The sequence below is a fragment of the Pteronotus mesoamericanus genome, unplaced genomic scaffold (genome assembly GCF_021234165.1).
Source record: "Pteronotus mesoamericanus isolate MK-2021 breed Mesoamerican mustached bat unplaced genomic scaffold, CSHL_Meso_final contig_557, whole genome shotgun sequence".
Taxonomy (NCBI): Eukaryota; Metazoa; Chordata; class Mammalia; order Chiroptera; family Mormoopidae; genus Pteronotus; species Pteronotus mesoamericanus.
In genome coordinates this window covers 1,202,089-1,228,387 of record NW_026555200.1, presented here as the reverse complement: position 1 = coordinate 1,228,387, position 26,299 = coordinate 1,202,089, and the positions used below count along the sequence as shown (strand labels likewise).

Below are 26,299 nucleotides of genomic sequence, written 5' to 3'. Positions count from 1 at the left end.
CATAGGATGGCCCCACAGAACGCTGTGCAGCTGTCCCTGAAGAAGCCCACCTATGCAGTGTGTGTGGTGGGCATCAAGACGTATGTGGATGTTCGCAGGTGAGACCTGAGAGGCGCCCAGCTGGCTGCAGAGGGCTGGGCTAGAAGGAAGGACTCCGAAGCAATGGGGTGCGTGCCTGGTACCTGTTCTGACAGCAGAGCAGGTGGAATTGGCTGGAGAGCCCAGGGGAGGGACTAGGCGATCGGGTCCAGCGTGGGACACTGGCTCCTGAGCACCAAGGTCAGGACCCTGGCCTCGAGCCCTGGATAAGTGTTCTGGCTCTGAGCCCCGGGACCAGGCTTTGAGGTCTGGGCTCTGCATTCTGGTGTCCGAGGGGCACTTGTGTGGGGCAGCAGAATGAACTGTTGCCCAAGTCGGGGAGCAGGACTGGGCGTCCCTCAATTTCTTGCCAAGAATCCGTCTCTCTGAAGTGGAGGGGTGGGTTGTGTGGCAACTTCATCCTCGGAGGCTAATCAGGGTGATAGGCATCAGGAGGGAGTGGTTTGGGGATGATTCAATGAGTTGAAAAATGAAAAGAACTTGCAACAAGACCTGGGGCTTGTCTTCACCATGACGACGATCATGGTGGCCGCGATGACATCCGAGGGGCTGCAGAAGCATCAGCTTCTCCTTTTGATGCAAACCCTCTCTGTCCTGACTCTGCCCAGGTCAGGGCAGGCTGAGGGAACCGGCCCAGCCTGTTTCCCTTACCTGATCACTGATGGAGTTAGACCTGGGGGTCTCTGGGGGCTTCTCCAGCTCCGACAGAGTAGCTGTGGATTCCATCTTGCTGGATCCGGTGGGGCTGGAGCCCCTGCAGAGGCGGCTCAGGAGGGGACGCCCCTCCCAGAGGGGGCCGGGGTCTGAGCTCCTGTGCCCCATGGGTCTCAGTACCTGTGTTTTCCCCATCGGGACAATGAGCACGGGGCCTGGCTTCCCACTGGGTCTCAGGGGAGCCTCGGCCCCAGAAGCCCTCCCGGCGTCCCATCTCCAGCCGTGGCCTGGAGCCCCAGTGACAGGGCCGGGAGGGAGAGCCGGGAGCGGCGCAGGTCAGACTTCGGCTCTAAGTCATACTGGGGGCCCTGCCGTGGGCCTGGTTCTCTCAGAACTAAGTGGCCAGCAGAGATCCCATTCCCTCCTGCCTCTTTTTTAGAATAATTTTTTCAATTACAGTTGACCTGAATATTATATTCACTTCAGGTGTACAACAGGGTGATTAGACATTTATATAACTTACCAAGTGATCACCCCGATGCATCTAGCACCTGACACCATACGTAGTTGTTCCGATATTATTGGCTAAATTCCCTGTGCTGTATCTTACGTCCCTGCCTCCTGCCCTTTTAACACAGGGTTGCCAGACCCACAAGCGAAAACGCAGGGTACTCGGTTAGGTTTGCTTTTCAGATAAACAGCAATTTTATTTTATTTTTTTATACAGGAGTCCTCCCTTATCCGCTGTTTCACTTTCTATGGTTTCAGTATCTGTGGTCAACCGCGGTCTGAAAATATTAAATGGGAAGTTCCAGAAATAAGCAATTCATAAGTTTTAAATCGGGCACCATTGTGCGTAGCGTGAGGCTATCTCACGCTGTTGCCTTCCCTCTGCCTGGGACGTGAACCAGCCCTTTGTCCCGCATATCCACCGCGCTTCACCTCATCACGTAGGCTCTGTACCCTCTCACATCATCACAAGAAATAGAAGGGTGAGCCCCGTACACGAAGATATTTTGAGAGAGAGAGAGGCCACAGTCACATAACTTTTATTACAGTATCTTGTTATCAATTATAACAAGATTGTTATTAATATCTTGCTGTGCAAGTCACATAACTTTTATGACCTTGTTGTAATTGTTTTACTACCTTGTTATAATTTAGCACATTGTTATCGTTGTTCCATTTTATTATTAGTTATTGTTGTTAATCTCTTTCTGTGCTTAATTTATAAACTTTATCATAGGTATGTATGTATGGGAAAAAACATGGTGTGTATGTATGTGTGTATATATGTGTACACACACACACACACACATATCTATGGTTGTAGGCATCCACTGGACATCTTGGAACATATCCCCTGTAGATAAAGGATGACTAATATGTTGCATGGAACATACTTGTATTTTTACAAATCTGCTGTTTAGCTGAAATTCAAACTTAGCTAGGTATCCTGTACTTTACCCGGCAACCCTGCTTCAACACCAGGAGAAGGGAAGAGGTCCCCAGTGGACCCACCTTTGCCTGATTGCAGACCTCTGTTCTCGTCCTGGGGTGGCTGTGCCTCTGGAAGGCAACTACTGAACCGCAGGCCCTGCGTGGTGCTCCTGGCTAGGGCCGGAAGCGTTTGACTGGGAGCCAGGAGGTCTCTGATGGGGGACTCCGGGGGCCTTTCCCTCTGCTGCTGACTTGCTCTCCGGCCTGGGCCATGTCACTGGCCCTCTCTCAGCCCTGACAGCATGAGCTGCGCCCCCTCTTCAGTTCCGCGTAGAGATGAAGGGCCCAGACCCTGGAGCTGGAACAACCTGGGTTCTCATCCTAGCTCCCTCTGTTTGTGGTAGTGTGACCCTGGGCAAGTGGCTGCACTTTTATGAGCCTCGGTTTCCTCGTCTGAGAAATGGAGAAACAATAGTACACGCCTTAATGGGTCAGGAGGAGGGCGTATGATAAATGTGTGTAGGTCCCTTTGCAAGGTGGGGGGTGCCCTGGGAGTGGGAGGTGCTCACAGCAACGGAAGCCCCGTGGGGTCCCTTTCTTCCAGTACCTGTTCTTCCCATCATGCCTCAGAGGGTGGGAGGAGCAGAGGACAGATCAGTGTGTGCATGATGGGCGCATAGGACGATGCTGACTGTAAATCTTTGGGGTCACCAAGCACCTTAGCATCCTCATGAGCAGGCACCTGCCCAGCTGAAGGGCCCAAGGAAGTTGCCTGTGTTGTTTGTAGCTGCAGTGCCTGCTTGAATCTGGGAGTGGCTGCCGCTTGGGGTCCTGAGCGAGCACTTTTAAAGACCTCCACTCAAGGGTCCTTCCAGGACCTTCTCCTGTGGTGTTGGTAGGGTCATTGCCACTGAGTTTTGAAACTAGAAAAGAGTTTATTTATTCCGCAGCAGACTGGTTTAGAAGCAGACATCAAGAGCTTCCTGCCGGTGGGGTCTGTTGTAGGTGCAGAAAGGAGAGCGTGGAATTGTCAGGAAAGGCGGAAGACATGGGGATGGTGTTGCCAACTAGAAGTTTTAAGAGGATCCCGAAGCTCACTCCAAGGTCTTGGCTGGCTAGGAGAAAGAAGCTACACTTGATAATGAACTTGGGGCTCCCCTGCTGCCATTGCTAGGTGGCTTGCCAGCTGAGGCCAAGCAAGGGGTCCCTATCTAGTCTTGCTGGTAGAATGGGGGGTGGCCCCTGGAAGAGGAAGTGTGCCAGTCACCCAAGCTGTCCGGAGCCTGAACCCTCTGGGGGAGCTTGTGTAGGTGGGTGTGTGGGATAACATCGAGGGAAGTGGTTAATTCCCCCAGGTACTGAGTGGGTTGGAGAGCTGGAGAAATATTTGTGTGTGGGGTATTGTGTGCCTCAGGGTGTCTCAGCCCAAGAAGCCCTTAGAAATCCCCTGGATTAGCATGTGCTGCAGATCCTACAGCCCCGCGCCCCACTGCAGCGGGCCAGCTCACCACCCTGACCCCCTCCCCCCAGCGGGCCAGCTCACTACTCGGACCCCTCGGGTCTGGCCAGATTGTCCTTGCTGTTCCTGTCCTGGCTTGGAGGTGGTCTCCAAAGGACTCACGTCCAAAAAAGAGGGGCTGGGCGGCATGGGGAATCCATTAGTGGTCCAGTCTGGCCCTCCTTGTCTGCCCGGAGGCCAGGATCAAGGCCCCAGGCTGGAAGCCATAATGAACATTTATTCTGAGGGATGGAGGAGAAGGCTGGCTGGGGCAGGGGATGGGGACATTCTCCTGGGGTTTTCCAACCTCCCTCAGCCCTGCAAAAGCATCAAAGCAAAAGAGACCCTTTGGATCAGAGATTGCTAGAATTCGGGGGACACAGGGACGGGGGGTAGGTGTCTGTAGGACCTCTCAGGGAGCCAGAGAGCGGACCCAGGCCACTTCATTTTTTGGGGGCTCTCTGTACAGAGTTATAAAACTTGCGGTAAATATGTTCTTAATATGTTTACAGGAGTAAATGAATGCTTTTAACTTGCACAGAAGTACAATGAGGCATAATTGTGCTTGTCACATGGTAATTATTGCATAAGATTGAAGCCGCCACTAATCACGGTGACTGACAGGTTCCGACAGCAGGGCTGGGTCACAGGTCACAGGTTTAATCTTCTCTCCTTGCTCCGTCCTGTTGCTGTGTCACGTTTCTTTGCTGCAAGCTATGTTAAAGCTTACATTTGAGGGTTCTTGAAGCATCGGGGGGCCGGGGTTTCCCATAAGTCTCACGGGGCCCTGAGAGGCCTGAGGGCTGTGGCTTCTGGAGGTGGACAGCTGTGTGTGCTCTTGAAACGTAAAATATTGTTCACCAGGGAGGGCCTTGGAGGCCAGCCACCCCTGGGTGGGATGTTCCCGTTGCCACCTGCTCTTTTCAGACCAGCTGGAAAGTCTCTTCTATCGGCCACTCTCCCCCTCCCGCCTCTGCCCCTTTGCTCCTCCCCGTGCCCTCTGCCCTTCGCGTCATTTCCAGTCTTGGCATCAGCTGGATGCCTCACCTTCTCCGTTTCCCTTCCCAGCTCCCATCGCTGCCCGCGTCCAGCTTTCTCTCCTCCTCCCCGGACGCCGCGCTTCTGTCCACTGGGGGCTGGGGCCCCAGGGCTGGGGGGCCTGAGAGGAGTCCCCTCGCCTGAGCTGGTGGAGCCTGAGAGAAGATTATTCCAGATGTAAGAAATGGGGGTGTCGGTCCCTCATGATGGAGATTCCTCCTTGACCCCCGAATGCTTTCCCTGTGCTGCGTTGTCCTTTGCTCTGCTCAGAGAAGCTTTCAGACCTCTCTGAAGCTTCTGGGAGATGTGCTATCCTTATACTTTCACAGCTGGGTGGGCACCTACCTTGCCTAAGCGAGTGGGCATGGCGGAAAATTACCTGCTGATTTACAATTCCCCAGCCCCCCGCTCTGCACCTCCTTTTTGAGAATCTTTGAGAATTGACTCCATTCTCCTTGTACCTCTTTTCTAGCCTGGTGCCCCGGCGCTGCTCTGGGCATGCATGGGTGCAGGGACGCAGCAGGGTAGGATGAGGCAGGGAGGAAGCGGCTTTGCTGGCACAGGTGGGCTGGGAAGGGCCCCGAGGGAGGCCTGAACTTGCGCTATGGGAGCAGAGGAGAGGACGTGGGGCTCTGGCTCGAGTGGGCTGAGTTGCAGGGGGGAAGAGTAATAGGAACGGCGATGATGGCACCTAACAGTTAGTAAGCACCTACGGTGTGCTGAACACTTTAAATACATCAATTCATGGAATTCCCCCGCAGCCCTAGGAAGTGGCTCTTTGGATGATATCCATGTGATAGAGGAGGGAAATCCAGGCTCAGAGCAGTTGGGTGGCAGGATCTGAGGCCACACCCCACACAGAGTCCACACCATGCTCTACCCAGAAGGTGGCATTTGAAGTGGGTCTTCAAGAATGCAATAGATGGCCCGTGCCCCACCCCACCCTCACCCGTACCCCTGCTGGGATGGGGGCAGGGCACTGGGGGCAGAAGGCAGGTAAGGGCACAGGCTCATCAGCATAACCCTGGAAATGATGGTAAAGATACTGGCGATCATGCCGCTGGGGCGTCTCCGTGTGGTTACCATTGTAGTTCCTTTCATTTAAGGGGCTATTCAAATCCATTACTTTGCCTGTGAGTCTGGGGACACGCTGGGGCTGCACTGGGGGGTTTGGTTCAGTCTGGGGGCTGCACCAAAGCGAAGCAGCGGGGCACGCATGGATTAGGAAGCTCCCGCAGGGCAGGCTGGAGAGCTGGCGAGGCAGCCCCACTGGGGGTACCCTGGGGCTCGTCCAAACCCCTGTGCCTTCCTTTTTCCACCCCTAAGAGCAGCCCTAAATCCACAGCCCCACCCACAGCTCTGGAGCCAGAGAGACGAGGAAAAGCAGCATAATCCCTGAGCCCGCCGGCCAAACAGCCTGCCGGGCGTGGGCACCAGTGGGAAACCCAGCCCCCTCCTCGTAGCCCCCGAAGCTCCTGCTGGGGCGGCCTCAGCACTCCTGCCCCGTTTTACTCTGAGAGGCAGTGACCTGGATGGAGGTGACAGGGGCCTGGAAGGCGGCGGGGCCAGGACTCAGACAGGCCTCTCTCAGAGGGCGGGCCTCCCTCAGAGGGCGGGCGACCCCTGGGCCTCAGCTGCACCTGCCAGGTGCCTCCTGAAGGAGGCCACCTTTCCCCAAGGCTCGCCGGGACCTTGCAGGGACTCAGGTGGCCCCTGCAGGGGCGAAAGAAGCCTAGGCCAGGATCCCAGCAGCCCAGACAGGGGTGAGCTGCTGCGCGAGGCGAGGCAGGTAGGAGGGCAGGCCAGGTGCGGAGGCCCCGAGGCCCCCGGAGGAGTTGTATTGGTTCTTTTCCCCTCTCCTTTCATCCCCATCATCATCGTTGTTGTTGCTGTTGTTGTTACTATGACTATTTTCTACCAAGACTCCAAATAGGGGGTGTGGCCAGGGCTGTGACTTGGAAATGTCAACTTCTGCCCAAAGCTAGGGATTGGGCCCCCCCAAACTCCCCACCCCTCAAAAGGTCTGGGCCTGGCGATGGCATCCCTGGGTGGGTGGGACAGGGCAGGGCAGGGGTCTCCCCCAAGCTGGACACCCCTCTGCCGCCAGTCGGTTGCCCCGGTTTGTGCCTACTTGCTCTTGGGATGTACAGGCAAGGGCTCTGGGGCCAGGCCGGCTGGAGTCCGCTCCCAGCTCCGCCGCCTCCCAGCCGGGCTGTCCTGGGAGAGCCAGTCCGCGTTTCCGGGCTGCCCTGGCCTCACGCGTAAAACAAGGGTTTGTGGTGTCTTGTCTACACCGGACACTGAGCTGGACACAGGGGATGGAAAATGCATCCAGTAAACATATTGGGTGACGAGACCATGGGTTAAAATGAAGCTGGGTCATGGGGTTAGGGAGCGTGGGGTTCCCCGGCGTCATTTGCGTCGCACTCTTACTAGGCACCAGGGACGCCATCTTTGAGAAGGAAATGAGGAGCGGCCGTCAGGGGTATTTGTGAGCGAGGAAGAGAACCACAAACGCAGAGGCCTAAGGCGGAGCAGGGGGCTGGATGTGTGGGAATAAAGGGGAAAGGGGACCGTGGGGTCCGGAAGCCAGCTTGGGGCTGACGACGGAGCCTCTGTGGAAAGGCCATGATCAGGAGGGACATTCTGTGCCTCCTGTTTAAGGTGCACTGTGAGCAGCAGGAGGAGTGGGTGGAAACAGCCTATTGTAAAATTCTGCATGGGAAGCCTTGGAGTGCAGGTGGGGTTCCCGGAGGTTTGCCGTCCCTGCTCTCTGGAGCCTCGGGGTTGCTATGAAGCTGAAGGGTTGAGCATCGTGGTTCGGCCCCACTCCCAACTCCTTTTTGACTGTCTCCTGTCTCGGGCTTCACAGGAGGGCTGCTGAAAGGGCTCTGCTACTTACACAAAGCTCAGCGCCATTGTTCTGCTCCAGCCTCCACGTGTTACGATGGGGAGACTGAGACCCGGGGGTAACGTGCCCACCTGAGGGTTCGTGGATCGCTGGATGGAGCCTAGGCTGCCCTGTGCCCAGCCAGGCTGCACTGCCCCCGGGGGCACGCCCCCACCGTTCTCCAGCCCAGCTGCTGGGGATGCTCTTTGGGTGGCCTGGCTGCCCAGCCACGACCCTGCCATGGTCAGCCTCCTAAACCCTGGATCCTTCCCCCTCTCCTTTCTCTGTCAGCGATGTACCCAAGGGCGCCAAGGCCTTCGGGGTCTCTGGGAGCTCCGGGGTAGGGATCATTATGGTCTACGACCCAGCACGGGTGACAGAGCCTGCAGGCAAGTCCCACTGGCCCCTGGACGCCGACGTGGATGTGACCATAACTGTGGACACAGCCAGTAAGGACTTAAATGATCTCAAGGTAAGAGGCCCTTACCCACGGAAAGGCGCTGCATCTCCCCCTCCCCCCACACCCAAGGTAAGAGCCTCCCAAAGCACACCTCATTCACAAGTCTCCCCGCTCCGCCAAACCCCAGAAGGCTTTTGACACCTGCGTCCACACGCCATATCCTGATACAACTCCACAGACACCCCAAACACACAAACCTACCCCAACACCCAAAGTGACATATATACACACACACGAATGCATTCTTCCATAAAAACACAGCCTGCCTCCTCTCCCCTCAGGTTCACAAAAGCCCCACATTAATGCTGTGTTCAGCCTGCACAAAGACCTCCAAGCAAGCTCTCCCTCTCACGTAGGCAGGATGCACAGGCACGCACAGATGCAGGTGCATGCTTGAGTGTGGGTGTCTCCTACCCCTGGAGCTCCACAAAGCCTTCTCTTGCCCAGATGACACCTCTCACTTGCCCCCAGCCACCCACCACACACACAGTGACCAATGATGGGGCAGGGACAAAGCAGGGACCATACAGCCTTTGGGAGCAGAGGCCCCGGAGCCCACCATGGGTTCAATTCTTACCTCCTCTGTTTATTAGCTATGTGCCTGTAGGCGGAGCCCTGAGTGGCCTCATTACAAATGGGCCCTGCTTACTGGGGTCATTCTGGGGGATAGTGGAGGTGGCCTGGGTAGAGCACTTGGCATGGGTTCTGGACCATGGGAAAAGCTCATGCCCACCGGCTGTTATTATGGGGTGGAGGCCATCATTCCCATTTTGCAAGTGAAGAAACAGAGGCCTCAAGTAACTTGGCCTAAGTCAATGGAGACAGCCGTTCCTTCTCTCATTCTTTCTCTCTGACATCCCCATGAATTCCGGAGGCTCCAGCTGCTCCCCCAGGATCTGCCCCCACCCTTCCCAGCTCTCCTCACTCCTCAGTGCAGCCTGGGAAGCCAGGGAGGTACCCACAGACTCTCTAGCTGGAGAGGGCTGCTTGGAGACCATGCCTGGGGGCCAAGCCCGGGGCCTGAGACATGGGCCTGCAGCAGCAGGGAGGACCTGGGGACCCCCATGCCTGCCTGGCGTCTAAGCAGGGCTGTTGGGAGGTGTGGGTCACCCCCATGCCCCTGGCCACTGCCATCTCCGAAGGGGCCGCCGTGCTGGCTTCAAGCTGACCGTGTCCCCGCAGGTGAAGGTCTCCTACTTCAGGCAGGACGAGGACAGAGCCCTGGGCCACAGCGTGCTCTACCTCACGGGCGTCGGTACGTACCACCTCCTGGCTCTCCGCATGGCCCGCTCTCTTCCGTGTTGGCTGTTGAAGGTTTAGGGGAGCCCTGAGTGCAAGCCCACGGCCAGCTTCCTCTACCACTGAGGAGTGTGGCTTCGTAGAACCTCAGAGACGGGGACCCAGACATACTCAGGGTTGCAGGAATCTAGAAACTGCACTACCCGCGTGCCAACAGCTAGACCCACAATGGGCCGCCTTCATCTGGAGTCCCGCCTGCACGCCCACTGGAACCCCAAGATCCAGCACTAAAGCTTGGACAGCCACGTGCCCCTTCAGCCTGAGCGCTGGGCAGCCACCTCTGAGAAATACGAAGCTGTCACTCAGAGCCCCAGGCCTAGTCCCCAACCACCAAAGTCAGGGCCACTAAGAGCTAGCAATTCAGCAAGTGTAGGAGAGCAGGAAATTCAGGATCCAAAGACATGGGTCCCTTCAACACCCAGAACCCCACGGGGCTTCCACAAGGGCCTCCCAGAACAGGGCTTCCTAGTTCTCATGGGCTCGGGGAGGGGGCAGAGCTTCCCTCTGCCAGAGATGACAGGTGTGAAGGCGAGACTGGGTGAGCCCCTGGCAACTCCTTCCCCTCCCTTTCTAGACGTCTCCCTCGATGTTGACACAGGCCGCAAGGGCAAGGTAAAGAGGAGTCGAGGCGACAAGGTGAGACTTTCCTGGCTACCCCAAGGCAGCAGGGCTGACAGGCACACCTGGGGATAGTCCTGGGCTGGGGGGCTCCTTCCGGAAGGTGATGGATTCCTAGGGTCTGTGGTTACCAACGGTGTAGGGAACCCATCTGAGGACTGTCAAGCTGGCACAGCAGGAGTTAACTCACGCTGGGTGATGGACGTGCTGCGTGGCTTCTGGAAAACAACTCGCCCTCTCTGGGTCTCTCTCATGCCACCTTAGAATTGGACCTGGTTCTTCTGCTTGGTGCGCTTTCTATTTCCCAGGCTGTGTTTGGAACCCCAATGGCAGGTGCTTCATAAGAGAGTGTTGGGTGGCTGAATGAAGGCCAGGGGAAGACAAGGCTTCCCGTGGGGGAGGCTGGGTGGACAGCCCCTGTCAGACCCTAAAGAGTGAGAGGGAGGGCGGGGTAGGCTCTGGATACCACCCCACAGGGAGTCACCCTGGGAGGGTGGAAGATGTGGTTTGAGAGAGAGACCCCGGAGAGGAAGGCTGGGTCGCAGGGCTCTGCGGACTGGGTGGGGCTGGGCTGCACGGGTGGCCGTGTGGGTTGCTCAGTGCACAAGGTGGCTGGGCAAGGTGGCAAGTGCGGCTGTGATATGAATCCTGTCCGGGGACCTGGTGGGGGGCAGCATCCACACAGAGGGGTGGACAAGAAGGCCACCAAGGCTGGCAATTGCCCTGTACGGCCCCCTAGGCCTGCATTTGAATCCCATCTACATGGCCTGGGATTTCCACAGCCTCCGTCCCCTCTTCTGCGAAATGGGAAAGCGAGCCCCGCGTTGCGGGCTCTGCTGGGGATGAAGTTAGAGGCACGTCAGGGAGAACGTTGATCGCAGGGGCCGGGCTCCAGCCGTTGGTCCTGCCTCAGCTTGGACCTCCTGGCAGGGCCTGCGGGACCGTGGGGGGACAGGTCCCAGCAGAGTGCTAAATGAGCAGGATCGTCCGGGGTTCTCTGGTCCCGTAAGGTCAGGGCCAAAGCTCAGCAGGCTGGCGAAGGCCGCCTCTGGGTATGGCGGCTGGCGGCTGGGTGGGGCCGCGCGCTGTGTACCATAGTGCAGGATGGCACTGCACTGGGGCGGGGGGCCTGGAGCTCAGTCCCCAAATCTATGGGCCTTCCGTAAATCTTTAAGCAAACCCAGGATACAGAAGTGTCCAAGCAAACTAACAACGAACTTTAGCCTCACCCAGAAGCCCTCTGGGTCCCCTCGACCCCAAAGTCTCTTATTTTACCCCAGAAAACCTGGCGCTGGGGCCCCGAGGGCTATGGGGCTATCCTGCTGGTGAATTGTGACAGGGATAGTCCCAAGTCCAAGGGACTTGACCTCGCTGACAGCAAGTTGACGACACTGGATGGTGAGTGACAGAAGGGACATGTGGTGCTGTCCAGGGTGATGGGGTGGGGCGGTGAAGGGCTGGGAGGGGGAGGGGAGCCTTTGGGTGGGGTGGGAGGAGGGTTGTCTCAAGGGTGCCACTCTCTTCAGACCTGAAGGACATGTCCCCAATGGTGCTGACCTGCGATGGCCCTGACAAGGTCTTTGACAGCCACAAGCTGGTCTTGAAAGTGCCGCTTTCTGATGCCAGAAGAGTGGGGGTCTTCTGCGCTCGGGGTAAGTGGCCTGGCGGGGCCCCCGCCTGCCCTGCTCCATCCTCCGCTTCCCACGCTCCTCCTTCTCCTCTCGTCCACACCGCTCCCTTCCTTCCGTTGCCTTTCGTAACTCTCACCACGGCTTGCAAATCAGCCAGTCCTTCCAGACACAACAAACTACCCAAGAAGGGGGTTTGCTAGCTAGCCCCCTCTTTCAGAGGGAGAAACAGAGTCTCAGATGCATGAATTCACTGTGATAAGATCACAGAATCATTTAGGGATGGAGCAGGCGTTCAAACCAGGTTTGCTGGGAGACAAAGCCCCTTCTTTTCCCATTGCGGTGCCCAACTCCTCCCCTCTCCCTCCTCTGGCCCCTGGGCACGCAAAGTGCCCTCGATGCCCAGACAAGCACTTTCTCGGCAGGGTGAGGCGGGGCGGGAACTAGCCAAGCTAAGGCCCAGGCCTGCCCTGAGAACTCTGCTCTACCAGAGATTTAATTAATCAAAGTCTGCAGCTTAAAAAAAAATACAAATCCTTAACCCTGAGGTGTCCTTACTCATTTTTATAAATCGCATGAGGCCTCTCCTGCCTTGTTCTTCTTCCTCTTCACCCATTTCTGCTCAAATGGACCTAGAATTTGTTGTTCTGGCCAAGTGAGCCTGGCAGGAAGCAGAAAGCTCCTTTGAAGGCATCTGTGGTGGCAGGCCAGGCAGGGACCCGGCCTGAAAACCCCGTGATAGCAGAGCAGAAGCAAAGGCTCAGCGAGTGAACTGGCACCCTTTCCTGCTGTGAACAGGCTGCGCCATGGTGGCACTTCCCAGCCCAGCCGTCCGTCAGGGGAAGGGAAAAGGAGGCGGGCAGAGCGACTATGTTTTTTTAAAGCTCAATTTTACTACTCATTTTTTAAAAATTGAGGTGAAATTCACATAACATAAGCTTAACTGTTTTAAAGTGAACAATTCAGTGACATTTAATACATTCTCAGTGTTGTTCAACCACCACCTCTCTCTAGTGCCAAGACATTTTCATCGGTCCCCAAAAGAAAACCCTGTACTCAGTACCAGCTCCTCCCTGTTCCCCTCACCCTGGCAGCCACTAGTCTGCTCTCTGTCTCCATGGATTTGCTTATTCTGCACAGCTCATATGAATGGAATCAAACAATATGTGACCTTCTGTGTCTGGCTTCTTTCACTTAGCATCATGTTTCAAGGTTCTTCCGTGTTGTAACATCTGTCAGTACTTCATTGCTTTCTGTGGATGAATAATAGTCCACTGTGTGATCATATTACAATTTGTTTATCCATTCATTTGCTGAGGGTCATTTGGATTGTTTTTACCTTTTGTACCAGCTGCTTTTATTTCCTTCTCTGGCTTAAAGCTTATGCTGGCCTCATGAGAAATATGTTAGCATATTTTATAGATGAGGAACTGAGGCTCAGAGAGGTTGAGTCACTGAGCCAAGGTCACACAGCCTGTGTACAGCAGAGCTGGAGAGGAGCCCAAGTAGACCTAACGCAGAGGCGGCTCTGCCCCTGGCTCCTCTCCTTCGGTCCTCGCAGCCCTACACCCCTGTCCCAGCACTGGCCCCCACTGCTGACTCTGGTTTTCTTAGGTGGGAATTCCCTCTCAAACTACAAGCAGGTGCTGGGCCCCCAGCATCTGTTCTATGAAGTAGAGCGGCAGCCAGGGGAGCGGGAGATCAGCTTCTACGTGGAGGGGCTCGCCTTCCCCGACACCAATTTCTCAGGGCTCGTCTCTCTCAGCGTCAGCCTGGTGGACAAGAGGGTATGTACAGCACTGGGGGCTAGGAGAGGGGCTGAGGGGCTTGGAGGAGCAGTGCGGAGGCCCCAGGAGTGGGCCTGCTGGGGGCAGGGGGATCTTGAGGTCTGATGGGGCTCCCTGCAGGGCCCACTGAGTCCTCGTTTCCCCCCAGACCCTGCTCGAGGTGACCATCTTCACGGACACCGTGGCCTTCCGCATGGCCCCCTGGATCATGACCCCCAACACCCAGCCCCCCCTGGAGCTGTTTGTGTGCAGGTGAGGCCTCGCCCCTCCTGCAGCCCTCCCCCCACCTCTGGAATCGTTACAATGGCACCAGGGTGCTGTTCCGGGGTTGGCTCCTTGCTCAGGCTGGATGGATGCATTGAGGGTGCCCAAGGACGCAAGCTGGGGACAGGGCAGCATCCCTGTCCTCTGGTGCTCAGGACAGCTTGCGCCTGTCAGCCCCATCTGGCCTGAGGAACAGAGGCCCCTGTCTAGGTCACCGACTCAATTTTCAGTGCCCCTGACCCTGCTCTGTCCTGCCTGCAGCAGCCCCACGACATTGTGGGTTCAGTCTAGGCAATGAGACCAGGCCTGGCTCAGGTTTCGGTGGCTGCAGAAGGCCGAGCCTTGCCCTGACATGGGTGTGCTTCTGGACCTGCAGAAAAACATGGGCACCCAGACCCCAGGGTCCACTGAGGGCCCTGGCCCATCCCAGGTCCCTGGTCCTTCTGCCATCTCTCAGAATCCCTGTCAGGCCCCTTGATGGCTAGGTGAGCCTCAACTGGCCAGGCCACTCCAGGCTCCTGCATCAGGGGTCAGACCAGGGGAAAGGGCCACGGCTGACTAGGAACATAAAGCAAAAGGCAGGAAAGGGCGAGGCCAGCCAGGTTTGCTGTGCTTCCCGGGGTCCAGGTGTGTCCAGGTGTTCGAGAGGGAATTTTTTCTTTCCCTTTGCTCACCACCCTTTGGCTCCTTTGTTCAGGTCAATTGTGTGGAACAGGAGTACATGGGCCACCTGCCCCCTCACTTCCACCTTGACCGGCGAGGTCCAGTCCTCTGGTCCCTTCCACTGTGGCCGCTTCTGCTGGCTTCAATGCCCTACCTCTGGGCTCCGCAGCCCTGGGCTTGCCCCTACCACCTGATGTGATCTGGGGACATTATCCATTTCTGTCATGGCCTGGGAGCCTCTCTAAGGCACAGGCTGTGCTTGAGCCCCTGCCTCCCGGGGCCGCACAGGGCCCGCACAGACTAGATCGAGGCTACCGCCTTCTGCCCCCACTTCCTGGCCCCGCGGTCACAGGCCGTTCTCACCCTCCCCTCTCCCTTCGTTTTGCAGCGTGGTAGACGCTCATGGCTCAAATGAGAAATTTCTGAGAGACTTGTCTGATCTGGTGTCGAAAGCCAACTGCAAGCTGATCATCTGCCCTTGGATCGAAAATCGAAATGACCGCTGGATCCAGGTGGGCGCTGGAGCAGAGGCTGGGAGAGAGGGGGCGCCCGGGAGGCCTGAGCCCCGTCCCTCTCCTGGCTGTGGGAAAGGGGGTCTGAACAGGTTCCTAACTGCCTCTGGGGAAGCCGGGCCACCTGGGCTCCAGGACGCAGGGTGGGGGCTGTCAGGTTAGGGGACGCTTCCCACTGCCTGCATCCTCCTAGTCTCTCCTGCTTCCCTCCAAACGCCCTGGTCCCAGGCAGAATACTTCCCTGCCGGGGGTCCCAAGAGGCCTCACCTCCACCTCAGTCCCCCACACCCCGCCAGGGGTGTCCAACCGTTTGGCATCTCTGGGCCACTTGGAAGAAGAGTCGGCTTCGGCTACACGTCAAACACACAAACACTAACAAAAACTGATGAGCAAAACAAAGGTTGTGGTAAATTTACAATTTTGTGTTGGGCCGCATTCATAGCCATCCCGGGCTGCCTGCGGCGCACGGGCCGCGGGTGGGATGCCCCCATGAGTCTAGATCTTGGGGAAAATCTGTTGCCCCCGCCCTGCCAAGGCCTGCAGGGTCACCTTGTTCTGAAAACCACTCTGAGGAGGTCACTGTGGTCTTTTCGTCTCCCTTCCCAGGACGAGATGGAATTTGGCTATGTGGACGCGCCTCACAAGTCCTTCCCAGTGGTCTTCGACTCCCCCCGAAACAGAGGCCTGAAGGATTTCCCCTACAAGAGGATCCTGGTATGTGGCAAAGGATGGAGTGGGAAAGCCCCGGTGGTTCCTCCTATAGGAACCCAATCAGTTTTGCCTGGTCCTGGTCGTTTGGGAGACAAAAGAACACACGTGGCAGGCTATGGCAAATGGGCATCAGTGGGAGGTTTGGACAAATATGCAAATAACATGCAAATTTCCCCATGTTCTGAGAGGGGCTGGCTAGCAAAGTCCTCCTTGGGGGCCTTTCTCCCCCAAAGGGGGAGCCAACGGAGGGGTCAGCCCTGGGGAAACCCAACTGCCTTTTGAGGGGAATGTATCCTTAGTGAGTCCACAGGGCTCTTGCTTTTATGAACTGGGGTCTCTCTTCTGGTAACAAAGCTTCTTTGAACACCTACTATGTGCCAGGTATGCACTGTTTCCTACACACAAGAGCAGTTCTAGCAACTGTCTAGCTGTGTACAGCTAGCTAGTGTCGGCACCAAGATACAAAACCAGAGAGGCTGCCTCCATAGCCGCTGTGCTCATCTGCTGGGCTAAACTAGGCTGGTCCTGAAGCTCAGTGTCCCTGCCTGTTCACCCGCCCCCACGCCCCTACTGCCCGGGTAACCCCAGCTAAGGGACAATGAGCCCTGCTGGTGGAGTCTGCGTCAAGGGCTTGACCTGGCTGCAGCATTTTTCATTGATTTCCGCTCTCGTCATTATTATTTCCTGTCTTCTACTTTCTTTGGCTTTAATTTGTCGGGTTTTTTGTTTATTTGTTTGTTTTTGCTAGCTGGAAACAGAGGCTAAAAGTTTTCCGCTTTTCTCTCCTAATATATGTGTTGAGAGCTAAGCAATTCCCTACAAGTATGGCTTCACTAGCACCATGCAAAGTTTAATATGCTGTATTTTCATTACCTCTCGGTTCAAAATATTGTCTAATTTCCACTTTGATTTTTGTCTGTGATCGATGGGTTCTCCAGAGGTGTGTTGCCCAATTTCCAGACACTTGGGGGTTCTCCTGTTATTGTTCTGTTATTGGGTGGATCTGTGAAAAGTGGACAGAGGTGGTTTTTCTGTCTCTTCCTGTTCTAACTGACCCTTCCTTCCGGGGGGCGGGGTCTTGCTGGTCCTCCCCTAGGGTCCTGACTTTGGATATGTAACCAAGGAAATCCCGTTTGCTGGCGCCTCTGGCCTTGACTCCTTCGGCAACCTGGACGTCAGCCCACCGGTGACAGTGGGTGGCAAGGAGTACCCCCTGGGCCGGATCCTCATTGGCAGCAGCTTCCCCAAGTGAGAGGCCAGGGCGGGAGGGTGGTGGAGGGCACAGGGCACTGACTGCAGTATTCGCCCTCCGACTCCCTCACAGTCTCCAGTCTGAGAAGTAGCTTAATGTCCCGCATGGAATCTTAGAATTGAAGGCTCAGAGTCCTAGACTCTTAGACTTGGAAGGTCATAGAATCTTAGGAGAAAGCTCACTAAGTGCTGTTCCTGGCCTTTGGGCTTGCCTAGTATTTTATGAGCTTAATCAAATATATATATTTATATATATATATATGTATATATATATATACACACACACACACACACTATATATATATACACTACACACACACACACACACACACACACACATATATTTATATATTAGGAGGCCCCACATAAAACACATCTCCAGCCTCTTTTGAAAAATCGGAAGAGCTGGGGAGGAGACACACGATCTGCTGCCGAGGTGGGAGAGAGGTCTGTTGCCCCTCTCACTATGAGATCAACACATCTGCTGTCCTAGCAAAGCTTGAAAGGGCCCAGAGGTTGGCATGGGCTGCGGGTGAGCGAGTGGCTGGGTAGGACACAAGGGAGGAGGGCCTTTTGTGCATCCAGACAGTCGTTCTGCTTTGGGGAGGAACCCAGGACGGAGCATAGGTCTTGGGAATCAGATGGCCCTGGGTTCGAGTCCAGGCTCTGCCACTTACCAGTGATGTGATTTTGGGTACATCGCCTAACCAGTGTTTACCACAGTGCCTAGCACATAGAAGGTGCTTGATTAATTCATTTAAAACTATTTAATGCATGCCTACTATGTGCTAGGCACTGCTGGTGGTACCTGGGATATATTAATGTACAAAGCAGATATATAATTAAATGAACAAATTATTTTATACCCCATGCCTCAGTTTCCTCAGCTGTAAAGCAAGCCTATTAAAAATCCTTGTCCTTACTGTATAACTGGCATTACCAGTGATAAAAGATTCCTATTAACCACTTCTGAATACTTAGGTATTGTCTAGCTGCCCTTCCTCCATCAGCAGTGGGTCTGCTTTGAAGGAGACTAGAACTCACTGGACAAATGTTATTGATCACTTACCTGCCACGAACATAACATTTTACCCAGGTTTCCTCATTTAATTCTCACAACACCCTCATGAAGTTGGGAGGATGGTTATCCCCATTTTACAGATGAGAAAGTTGAGGCTCAGGAGAATGAAGTGAATGTACTCACTCACACATTCATTTACCACTTTGATAGGTAGTCACTGAGACTCCCCACATGCCAGGTCTGGGGTCCAGTGCTCGGGATGAAAGGAATGTTCTGGATACTCGTGGGCTCAGAGCGAGGACCCAGCTAGGAAGGTGTGGGATCTCTAGGGCAGCTCTCTGCCCACTCCAGTTAACTCCAGTTAGTGGTACAGCCAGAACCCAGGTCTCCTCTTTGGGCTCCAAACTGAAATTTAACACCCAGGCTTCTGTCCTGCGTTCCTGTCTTGGCTTCTGGCCTCAGCAGTGAACCAAACAGACAATCTGCACACATTCGAGCAGGGAGGAATAGGCAATAGGCAAACATAATAAATAAGTAAACCATCTAGGAGGTTAGGTAAAGAAAGCCTTGGCGAGAAGTTGACATTGAAACAAAGCCCTGAGGGTAAATGAGGGGGTTACAGGGGTGGCCATTTTGGGGGAGAATGTGCAAGGGAGTGGAAACAGCCAGTGCAAAGGCCCCGAGGCAGGAGTGTTTTGGAAGCATTAGAGGGCAGCAAGGAGGCCTGTGAGGCTGGAGCAGAATGAGCAAGGAGGGCACTGGGGGATGATGTCCAAGAGCTTGGCAGGGCAGAGTTCAGATCATGACCGGAACCTGTTATTTGTGTGTATATCATAAGCTTATCATGAGAATTAAACGGGATAGTTAGTGTGAGGAGCCTCAGGCAGGCACACAGTGCTCTAAACAAATGCCCCATCCATCCTGTCTATCTTGGGTTCAGCACGCTGTGTGCTCACATTTAAAACAATCCTTGTGCAATTCTGCCCCCTGGTGGTGACTTTCATGTAACGCAGAGAGCAAGTCTGATGCCTCCCAGGGTTGCAGGCATCTGGTCCCGGCCCCTGCCTCAGAGCAGAGGGTTGCAGAGCACCTCCAGAAGGCACTCTGTTCCTCCTCAACCTTGCATGTTTCCGATTCCTACCACTTTCTGCTCCTAAATAATTTCTAAAGTCTAACTCTCCTCCACCATCTCACTGTGTTTTAAGAAGCCTTTAAAAATTACTGGCCCTGTATTAAAATAGGAGAAATACAAAAAAATGTGTTCCACTATCCCATCCCCTGAATCAAAGCAGCATTGTCACGTGTCTCTGCTTGTGGGGTCTTCCTTCTAGGCTTTGTCTATCACATATTCGAGTTATCTAGATAGACCCTGGCCTTTCACGCAGCTGTTCAAAGGAATTAATATCATTCACAGATATTTTCGAGCATCAATTATGTAAGAGATACTGAGTGGATGTAGACACAAATCCCAGACATTCGAGAGCTTGTCTCCTAGTGGGATGACAGGCAATAAACAAAATATCAAGTGTGCCACATAGTCCATATGGTATAAACAAAAATAAAGCTCATAAGGAGGTTGAGAGACTGTTGCAATTTCCAACGCCTCATAGTGGAATAAGGTGACATTTGAGTTAAACGTGAAAAAAGTGAGGGAACGAGCAGCGGGGACATACGCAACAATGCTTTGTTACAAGAACAGCATGTGCAAAGGCCCGGAGGCAGAAGTGTACCTGGTGTGTTTGAGGGACAGCAGGAAGCCAGCGTGGCTGGAACTGAGCAAGTGACGAGAAGAGGGGCAGGAGGGGGGTCCTCAGGATGGGTGGGGTCACACAGGTCCCTGTGAAAGCTGTGTTTACAGTTAGTGTGAGGGCAGTGAAGTGAGGGTTTTGTCCAGAGGAGGAAGGCAGTCTGACATATTTAAAAGCCTCCCTCTGTTTAGACTGCAGAGAAACCAGGGTGAAAACAGAGAGAATGTGGACGTGGACAAGCCACTGGCACTGTTTAGGTGAGGGAGGTGCCACTGGCCAGGTGGTGGCAGGGGAGAGCCTGGAAAAGGCTGGCCTGTGTTCTGTTTAAGGTAGACCCTCCAGACTGGAGGCTGGCTGGAGAGCTCATCCATAGGTCCTTAAGCCAACAAGTGAGGGCAAGGGATGTGATACCTATTTTGGAAAACATATTGAAAAAAATCTCCATATGTGTGTTTGCATGTGGCTTCATGTGCCAAGGAAAAGGGGAAAGGGCCCAAAGTATAGTATATCGTTCTGACTTGGGACAGGTCATCCCCTTGAACATTCTGGGCCTCAGCCGCCTCACCTGTGAAACAGGGACGTGGCGCTTGCCTGGGGCAGCCTCAGGGTCCCTGCTGCACAGATGCTTTCAGGCACTGTCTCCTTCCTCACAGCTCTGGGACTCCAGCTCCTGCTCCCCTGTCCCCTTCCCCTGTTCTAGGCCACCTTAGTGCTACCCTCCTCCCCTCTCACTGCTAATAAAGGGCAGTCTGAACATGCTCTGGCTCCATTTCAAGAACCACAGACTGAACGGGGCAGTGGTTCTCTTGCATATGAATCAGCTAAGGTGCTTGTCAAAATGCAGATTCTGCACCCTCCGATGCGCTGCATCCTCAAACACCCTCCCGCCCTGTGATGTGGAAGACATCGGGGCCCTGGATCTGACCCCCATGCCCTCAGGTCACCGTGGGGGTGACAGCCACCGTTTCCCTCCCTCAACAGGTCAGGTGGGCGGCGAATGGCCAAGGTGGTGCGGGACTTCCTGAAGGCACAGCAGGTGCAGGCGCCCGTGGAGCTCTACTCGGACTGGCTGTCCGTGGGCCACGTGGATGAGTTCCTGAGCTTTGTGCCCACCTCCGACCAAAAGGTACGCCTCTCGCCCTGCCTGAGCCACCTCTGCCCTCACTTGACCTGATGGGTAAAACAGGGCAAAGCTACTTGGAACCAACTCAGCACCTGTATCCACAGTGAGCTCAGAGTCAGGGCACCCTCGGGGCCAGAGGGGCATTAATCTTGGAGGGCTTCTTGGAGGAGGTCAGGGTTCGGGTCAGGAGGGCCCTCATTCATTCCTTCTCACGCCTACTGGGTGTTTCCTCTGATACACTCCTCCCGACCAAGACCCTGGTGAAACGACACTGATAATATTTAGTAACATTTACTGAGCACCTACCATGTATACGCTTTAATTCATTCAATCTGCGTGAGGTGGGTACTATTATCGTCACCCCCATGGTTTGTAGGTGAGGAAGGAAGCTGGGGCTCAGAAGGACAATGTACTGGTAGAGCTAAGAGTCAAACCAAGAGCTCTGGGCCAATATGTCAACCACTCGGCCCCACTGCCTTGCAGAGCTGGGCAGGGAGGGCACAGCCCCCAGGGTGCAAGCAGTCCGGGAGGGGAGGCTGTGCCCCAGGTGAACGAGGTGGGGAAGGGCCTCTGGGCAGGGAGGAGGCCACAGACCAAGGCCTGGAGGCATGAACCAGCGGGGAGGACTGGGGCATTGCTGGCAGCTCTTGGTGGCCGGTGGGCGAGAGCGAGGTAAAGAGGGGTGCCCTGTGCACAGTCTGGCCCCTGAAGGCTGGCCCCTCGGGAGTTCAGGGTCTCCTGCATCTCAGGACGCTGTGTGCACTGAGCTACTCTCCCTTCCTCCGTGCCAGGGCTTCCGGTTGCTCCTGGCGAGCCCCAGCGTTTGCCTGAGACTCTTCCAGGAGAAGAAGGAGGAGGGCCATGGGGAGGCAGCCCAGTTTGACGGTGAGTGCTGCTGACACAGGCCCCCTGTGGGGACAGTGCCCTCTCATTCCAGCCCTGGGTGCAGCTGATGCCTTTCCTGACTGGGCCCTGTTCACAGGCCCTTGGTCGGCAGACCCCTGAGCTCAGATCCCAAAGTCACAAATTCTCCTGACTCCCCAACGTGGGAGCTAAAGATGAGGGCTCTTCCTTTCTTGGGCCGGGGAGGGAAATCCGAGAGGACAGTGACCTGCCCCAGGCACATACAAGGGAGTAACCTCCTCCATCCAGTGGGCGGTTTCCGGCCGCACCCCAGGAGAGGAAAAGAACAGGAAGCAATGAGCACTCCCACGTGCCAGTCTGTGCCTGGCGCTTTCTTGTCCTCACCCCTTTGAATCTCCCACACCCATCTCCTCGAACCTCTTCACAAAAGGGAAAACTGAGACTCAGAGAGAAGTGGCTTTTCCAGGGCTAAGCGGAGGAGGGAGCAGCAGGGCTAGGGGCTCAGGGGAAGAGGGGCCAGAAGCCAGGTGGGTGGTCAGGGCCCCGCTGTGGACCTTCCTTTGGGAGTTGACAGATGCTAGAAGGGCCTGGTTGGCCTTGAGCACCTTCCCCCTCCCTACCACAGACCTCAGTGCTCTCACCTGAGGAAGGAGCATTGGAAGGGATGTAGGGTAGCCCGTGGCCAGGATAGACCTGGGTTCAAATCCTGGTCTTGCCATTTGCTGGTTCTGACATTACAGATGTGATCTGAACTTCTCGGTGCCTCAGTGTCCTCTTCTTTGAATTGGGGGTGATATTTAGCCCTACCTGGCATTGTTTGAAAGGTTAACAATACATTTAGTGGGGAGCCCAGAGTATGGTGCGTGTTCGATAATGGTAGCTGTACTAAAAATATTAAGTCCCATGCCCAGGAGTCCCTTCCCAGGGGGTCTGTAATCCATCCCCAGGATTTACTTGTAGACAGAGCCTGGTCCTATCAGGGTTTCCTGTCTCTGGCTGTCTCCATCCTTGCTTCAGACCCTGGCACTGAGGTGGGGGGAAATCCCGGGCTGGATTCTGCAGCCCAGGCCCGAAGTGGCCCCAGGCAGTACTCCCTGGGCCATGTACCGTCTGTCTCTTTCTATACACAGGGTTAAAGAACCAGGCGAAGAGAAGCATCAATGAAATGCTGGCAGACAGACGCCTCCGGAGAGACAGTCTCCATGTACAGGTGAGGTGCAGGCCTGCTGCCTGCTCTTGGGGGTCCCCCACCCTCCAGGGAGAACAGCTGGGAGAACAGCTGGGGCGGGGGCAAGGGCATCAGCCTGAGCCTCGGACTGTGCTGGGGGCTGCTGGGACCTGTGGGAGGGTAGGGCCTCTGCCCTTGGGAGCCTCCGTGTGATGGAGGAGACATGGCCATGCCAGTCGGAGGGGGTTCTTGCCCTGATTCAGGGAAGGGGTGGGTTTCCATGGAAGCAAAGCTGAGTGTTCACTGGGGAAGTCCCGTGAGTTGAGAGAGATGTGGCGGAGAAATAGGGCCCTGCGGGGGTCGGGGGCCAGGGCTGGGGTGGGTGGGAGTCAAGGAGATCTAGTGAAGAGACTGGGTGGACTGGGGTCTCAGGAAGGGGCAAGGCCAGGGCCTGTCACATGCCTGGTGCAGGGTGGCTCCCTGCTCAGTGAAAGGAAGGAAGCCCCATGCTTCTCCCCCACTTTCTCCTAAACTGCCGAGACGGGCTGGAGCCAGGCCACATTGTGGCCGGGACGGCGTGGTGTCGTAGCAAGGATTCTTGGAACCAGAAATTGCCGGGTCCAAGCCCCACCTCCAACACCTCTTAGCTCTGTGCCCTTGGGCAGGTCACTTGAGCCTCGGTTTCCTTATCTGGGGGTAGCAATGACACAAAGATCGAAGGAGCTAAAGGGCGCGGAGGCTGCGCACAGTAGGCACGCAGCAAGCCTCGGTCCTCACTCGCTGCCCCCAGAAATGCATCGACTGGAACCGGGAGGTGCTGAAGCGGGAGCTGGGCCTGACGGAGCAGGACATCGTGGACATCCCGCAGCTCTTCTACCTGCAGGGCCCCTACGCAGAAGCCTTCTTCCCCGACATGGTGAGCGCAGTGGATGGCGTTCTTTCCAGTTCCTGGGCCCCTGCAGGGTCCTGGCGGGGACATGGTTGGGCATCCAGAGAAGAAGCGCCCCGTACAAGGGCAGAGGCAGAGAGGCTAGGGCGGTCTGTGCACCTCTCCGGTGTTTCCGCGCTTTCTGTGCAAACATAGACCGTCTCCGTCGGCGGTTCTCAACCCCGGGCCATTTGTCCCCCAGGGAGTTTGCATTGCCTCCACGAGGGGAGTGCTCCCAGCATGCGGTGGGTGGGACGCAAGGATGCTGCTGAACAGCTGCAGCGCAGGCACCGGCAGCCGGGGCAACTAAGGGCATTGTTTTCTCCCAAGTGGGAAAGGGAGTGTGGTTCGTTCCAAATGTTTCAGGCCTCCATTTCCAAGCCTCAGTTGCCTGCTGTGCTCCCCAGGGGGGTTCCTGAGTCAGGCAGGTGGGGCAGGCGGTGGCCACCTCTCTGGCTGTCATTAACTTGGGCAGCTGACAAGCAGATAAGCAGATTGTGAGCTCACAGGCGTGGTCCCTGGGAGGGGCCTCAGCGATGCTCCTGGCCAAAGTGCCCATTATTCCCTTGGCAAAGGATGTAGGGCTCCCTGTCCCCTACCCAACAGATGCCAGTAGCACCCACCTTGTTATGACAGCCAGGGGCAAAATTGTCCTTGGCTGAGGACCACTCTTCTGCGGCAGTGCTGTTGGAACTTTCTGGGATGACAGAAATGTTCTGTGTTTGCACAATATGACATGGGAGCCACTGAGCCTCATGTGGCCACTGAACACTTGCAATGTGGCTGGTGTGGCCAACCAACAGAATTTTTACTTTTCTTTAGTTTTAACAGTCACATGTGGCTAGCGGCTACCATACCGGACAGTGAAGTTCTAAGGGGTGACCAGCCCTGGTTCTGGCCGAGGGTTGCTGGCAAGGCCTGGGTGTGAACCCATGACCTTGGTCAACCTTCCTTTGGCCGTGGCCTTGCTCACACCTGCCAGAAGCCTGCTCCTCAACCTGCATCCTCCTGTGGGAACCTCCCAATTTCAGTCCAGGCCTGCTAAAGAATTCCAGCCTGTCCATGCTGGGAGGGCCCTTAGGGGACACTCAGTTAGCCTCCCCCCCGCATCTGTCAGGTGGAGGAGCTGAGGCGCTTAGGGAGAGCAGCGGGCTTGCCTGCGGTCCTCAGCAAACGAGTGGGCCAGGCTCCCATCTCCTGAGCGCTCATTCAAGAGGAAGCCCCCCTGGGCTGGCTCTGGTCCTGAATCTGGCTCCTGGCTCTTCCCCCTACCCTCAGCCTCCCTGTCGCCCCATTGGGCCCCAGCATGATCTGGTCCATGGGTGAGCAACCAGGTAGCTCTGGGCCAAGGCCATGGGACTGACTGCACAGACCGCCCAGCTTCATGCCGGTGCCAGCCTAGATGGCTGTGCGGGGCCGGCTTGAGGGTGGGGGGCTAGGGCTTGGAGAGTGTGACGTCACAGAGTCCCGGGCAGCCCAGCCCATGCTGAGATGACCCAGCACTACCCTCCAGCCAGCAGGCCCAGGATGTCCCCTCTTTAAACACCAAGGACAGCTCCTCTGGCCATCAGTCTGGGGCTGAATGTTTCTCTGAGAAACCTCCACACTCTACACTGGGGAGACCTCCCTTCACCAACATTAGGGCCCCCAGAGAAGAAAGCAGAGATGCTGCTGGAAATACACCCAGGTGCCCCCAAGGTCCCTAACCCCTTGCCCCAGCCCCTGAGCCCCAGACTGCCAAAGGGCCCTATCCTGGCAGAGGATACAGGGCACGAGTTTCAATACGAGTCAGACCCAAACCAGGTTTTAGTCCCTCCTTCCTCTGACTATGCGGCCTTGATCGTGTTACCCAGCTTGTCCAAATCACAGCCTCGGAGGAGGGCTGCGAGGGGCAACGATGATATGTCTGGCACATAGTAGTTGCTCAATAAACAGTGATAATTAGTAGGGCTTCCAGGGACAGTTGAGCTAGCCAAGTGTCCACCCCAACGAGGACATTCACACTGTAGACCTTGTAGATGTGTACAGGTTTCTGAGAGATGATGGTAAAACCTTGTTCTAACCAGGTTGTTAGGACAACTTTCTGATAGATGAAAGAAAGCGTTAGAGGAAAGGGTGTCTTTAATTCATATAAATTTTCCATGTATGTTACGGACAGCCCTGCCATTGCTAATCGTCTCTTCCAACCATGAATCTATTTCTTCTTTGCTTTCATAGGCCTTTGGTCTTGAGTGAGCCCAGCCCTGGGGACCCGGGGATGCGGGCCAGGAAGGGACAGGCCCTGGGGGTGGCCTGCCCGAGCCACAGATCAGAAGGCACCCCTGTGTATAGAGTGTCCCCAGCCAGCTGGGCCTCCCTCTTGCCTTCTCTCTCCTTCAGGTCAACATGGTGGTGCTGGGCCAGCACCTGGGCATCCCCAAGCCCTTCGGACCCCTCATCAACGGCCGCTGCTGCCTGGAGGAGAAGGTGCGCTCCCTGCTGGAGCCGCTGGGCCTCCACTGCACCTTCATCGACGACTTCCTGTCCTACCACAAGCTGCTCGGGGAGATCCACTGTGGGACCAACGTGCGCAGGCAGCCCTTCCCCTTCAAGTGGTGGCACATGGTGCCCTGAGCCTGTCCACCCCGGCGTCCTC

The 26,299-nt window shown here is 55.8% G+C and overlaps 1 protein-coding gene across 1 annotated transcript; it reads left to right on the top strand.

Annotated features, from left to right (window-relative positions):
• Positions 1–26,299, top strand: PADI1 (peptidyl arginine deiminase 1). The gene is made up of 16 exons (XM_054579618.1): positions 1–98; positions 7,911–8,091; positions 9,262–9,334; positions 9,953–10,014; positions 11,277–11,394; positions 11,523–11,648; positions 13,239–13,411; positions 13,560–13,663; positions 14,727–14,850; positions 15,457–15,564; positions 16,658–16,809; positions 20,563–20,707; positions 21,496–21,589; positions 22,699–22,778; positions 23,527–23,652; positions 26,044–26,299. Exons 1-16 carry the CDS (start codon positions 7–9, stop codon positions 26,275–26,277), a joined length of 1,992 nt encoding a protein of 663 aa, XP_054435593.1. The 5' UTR covers positions 1–6; the 3' UTR covers positions 26,278–26,299.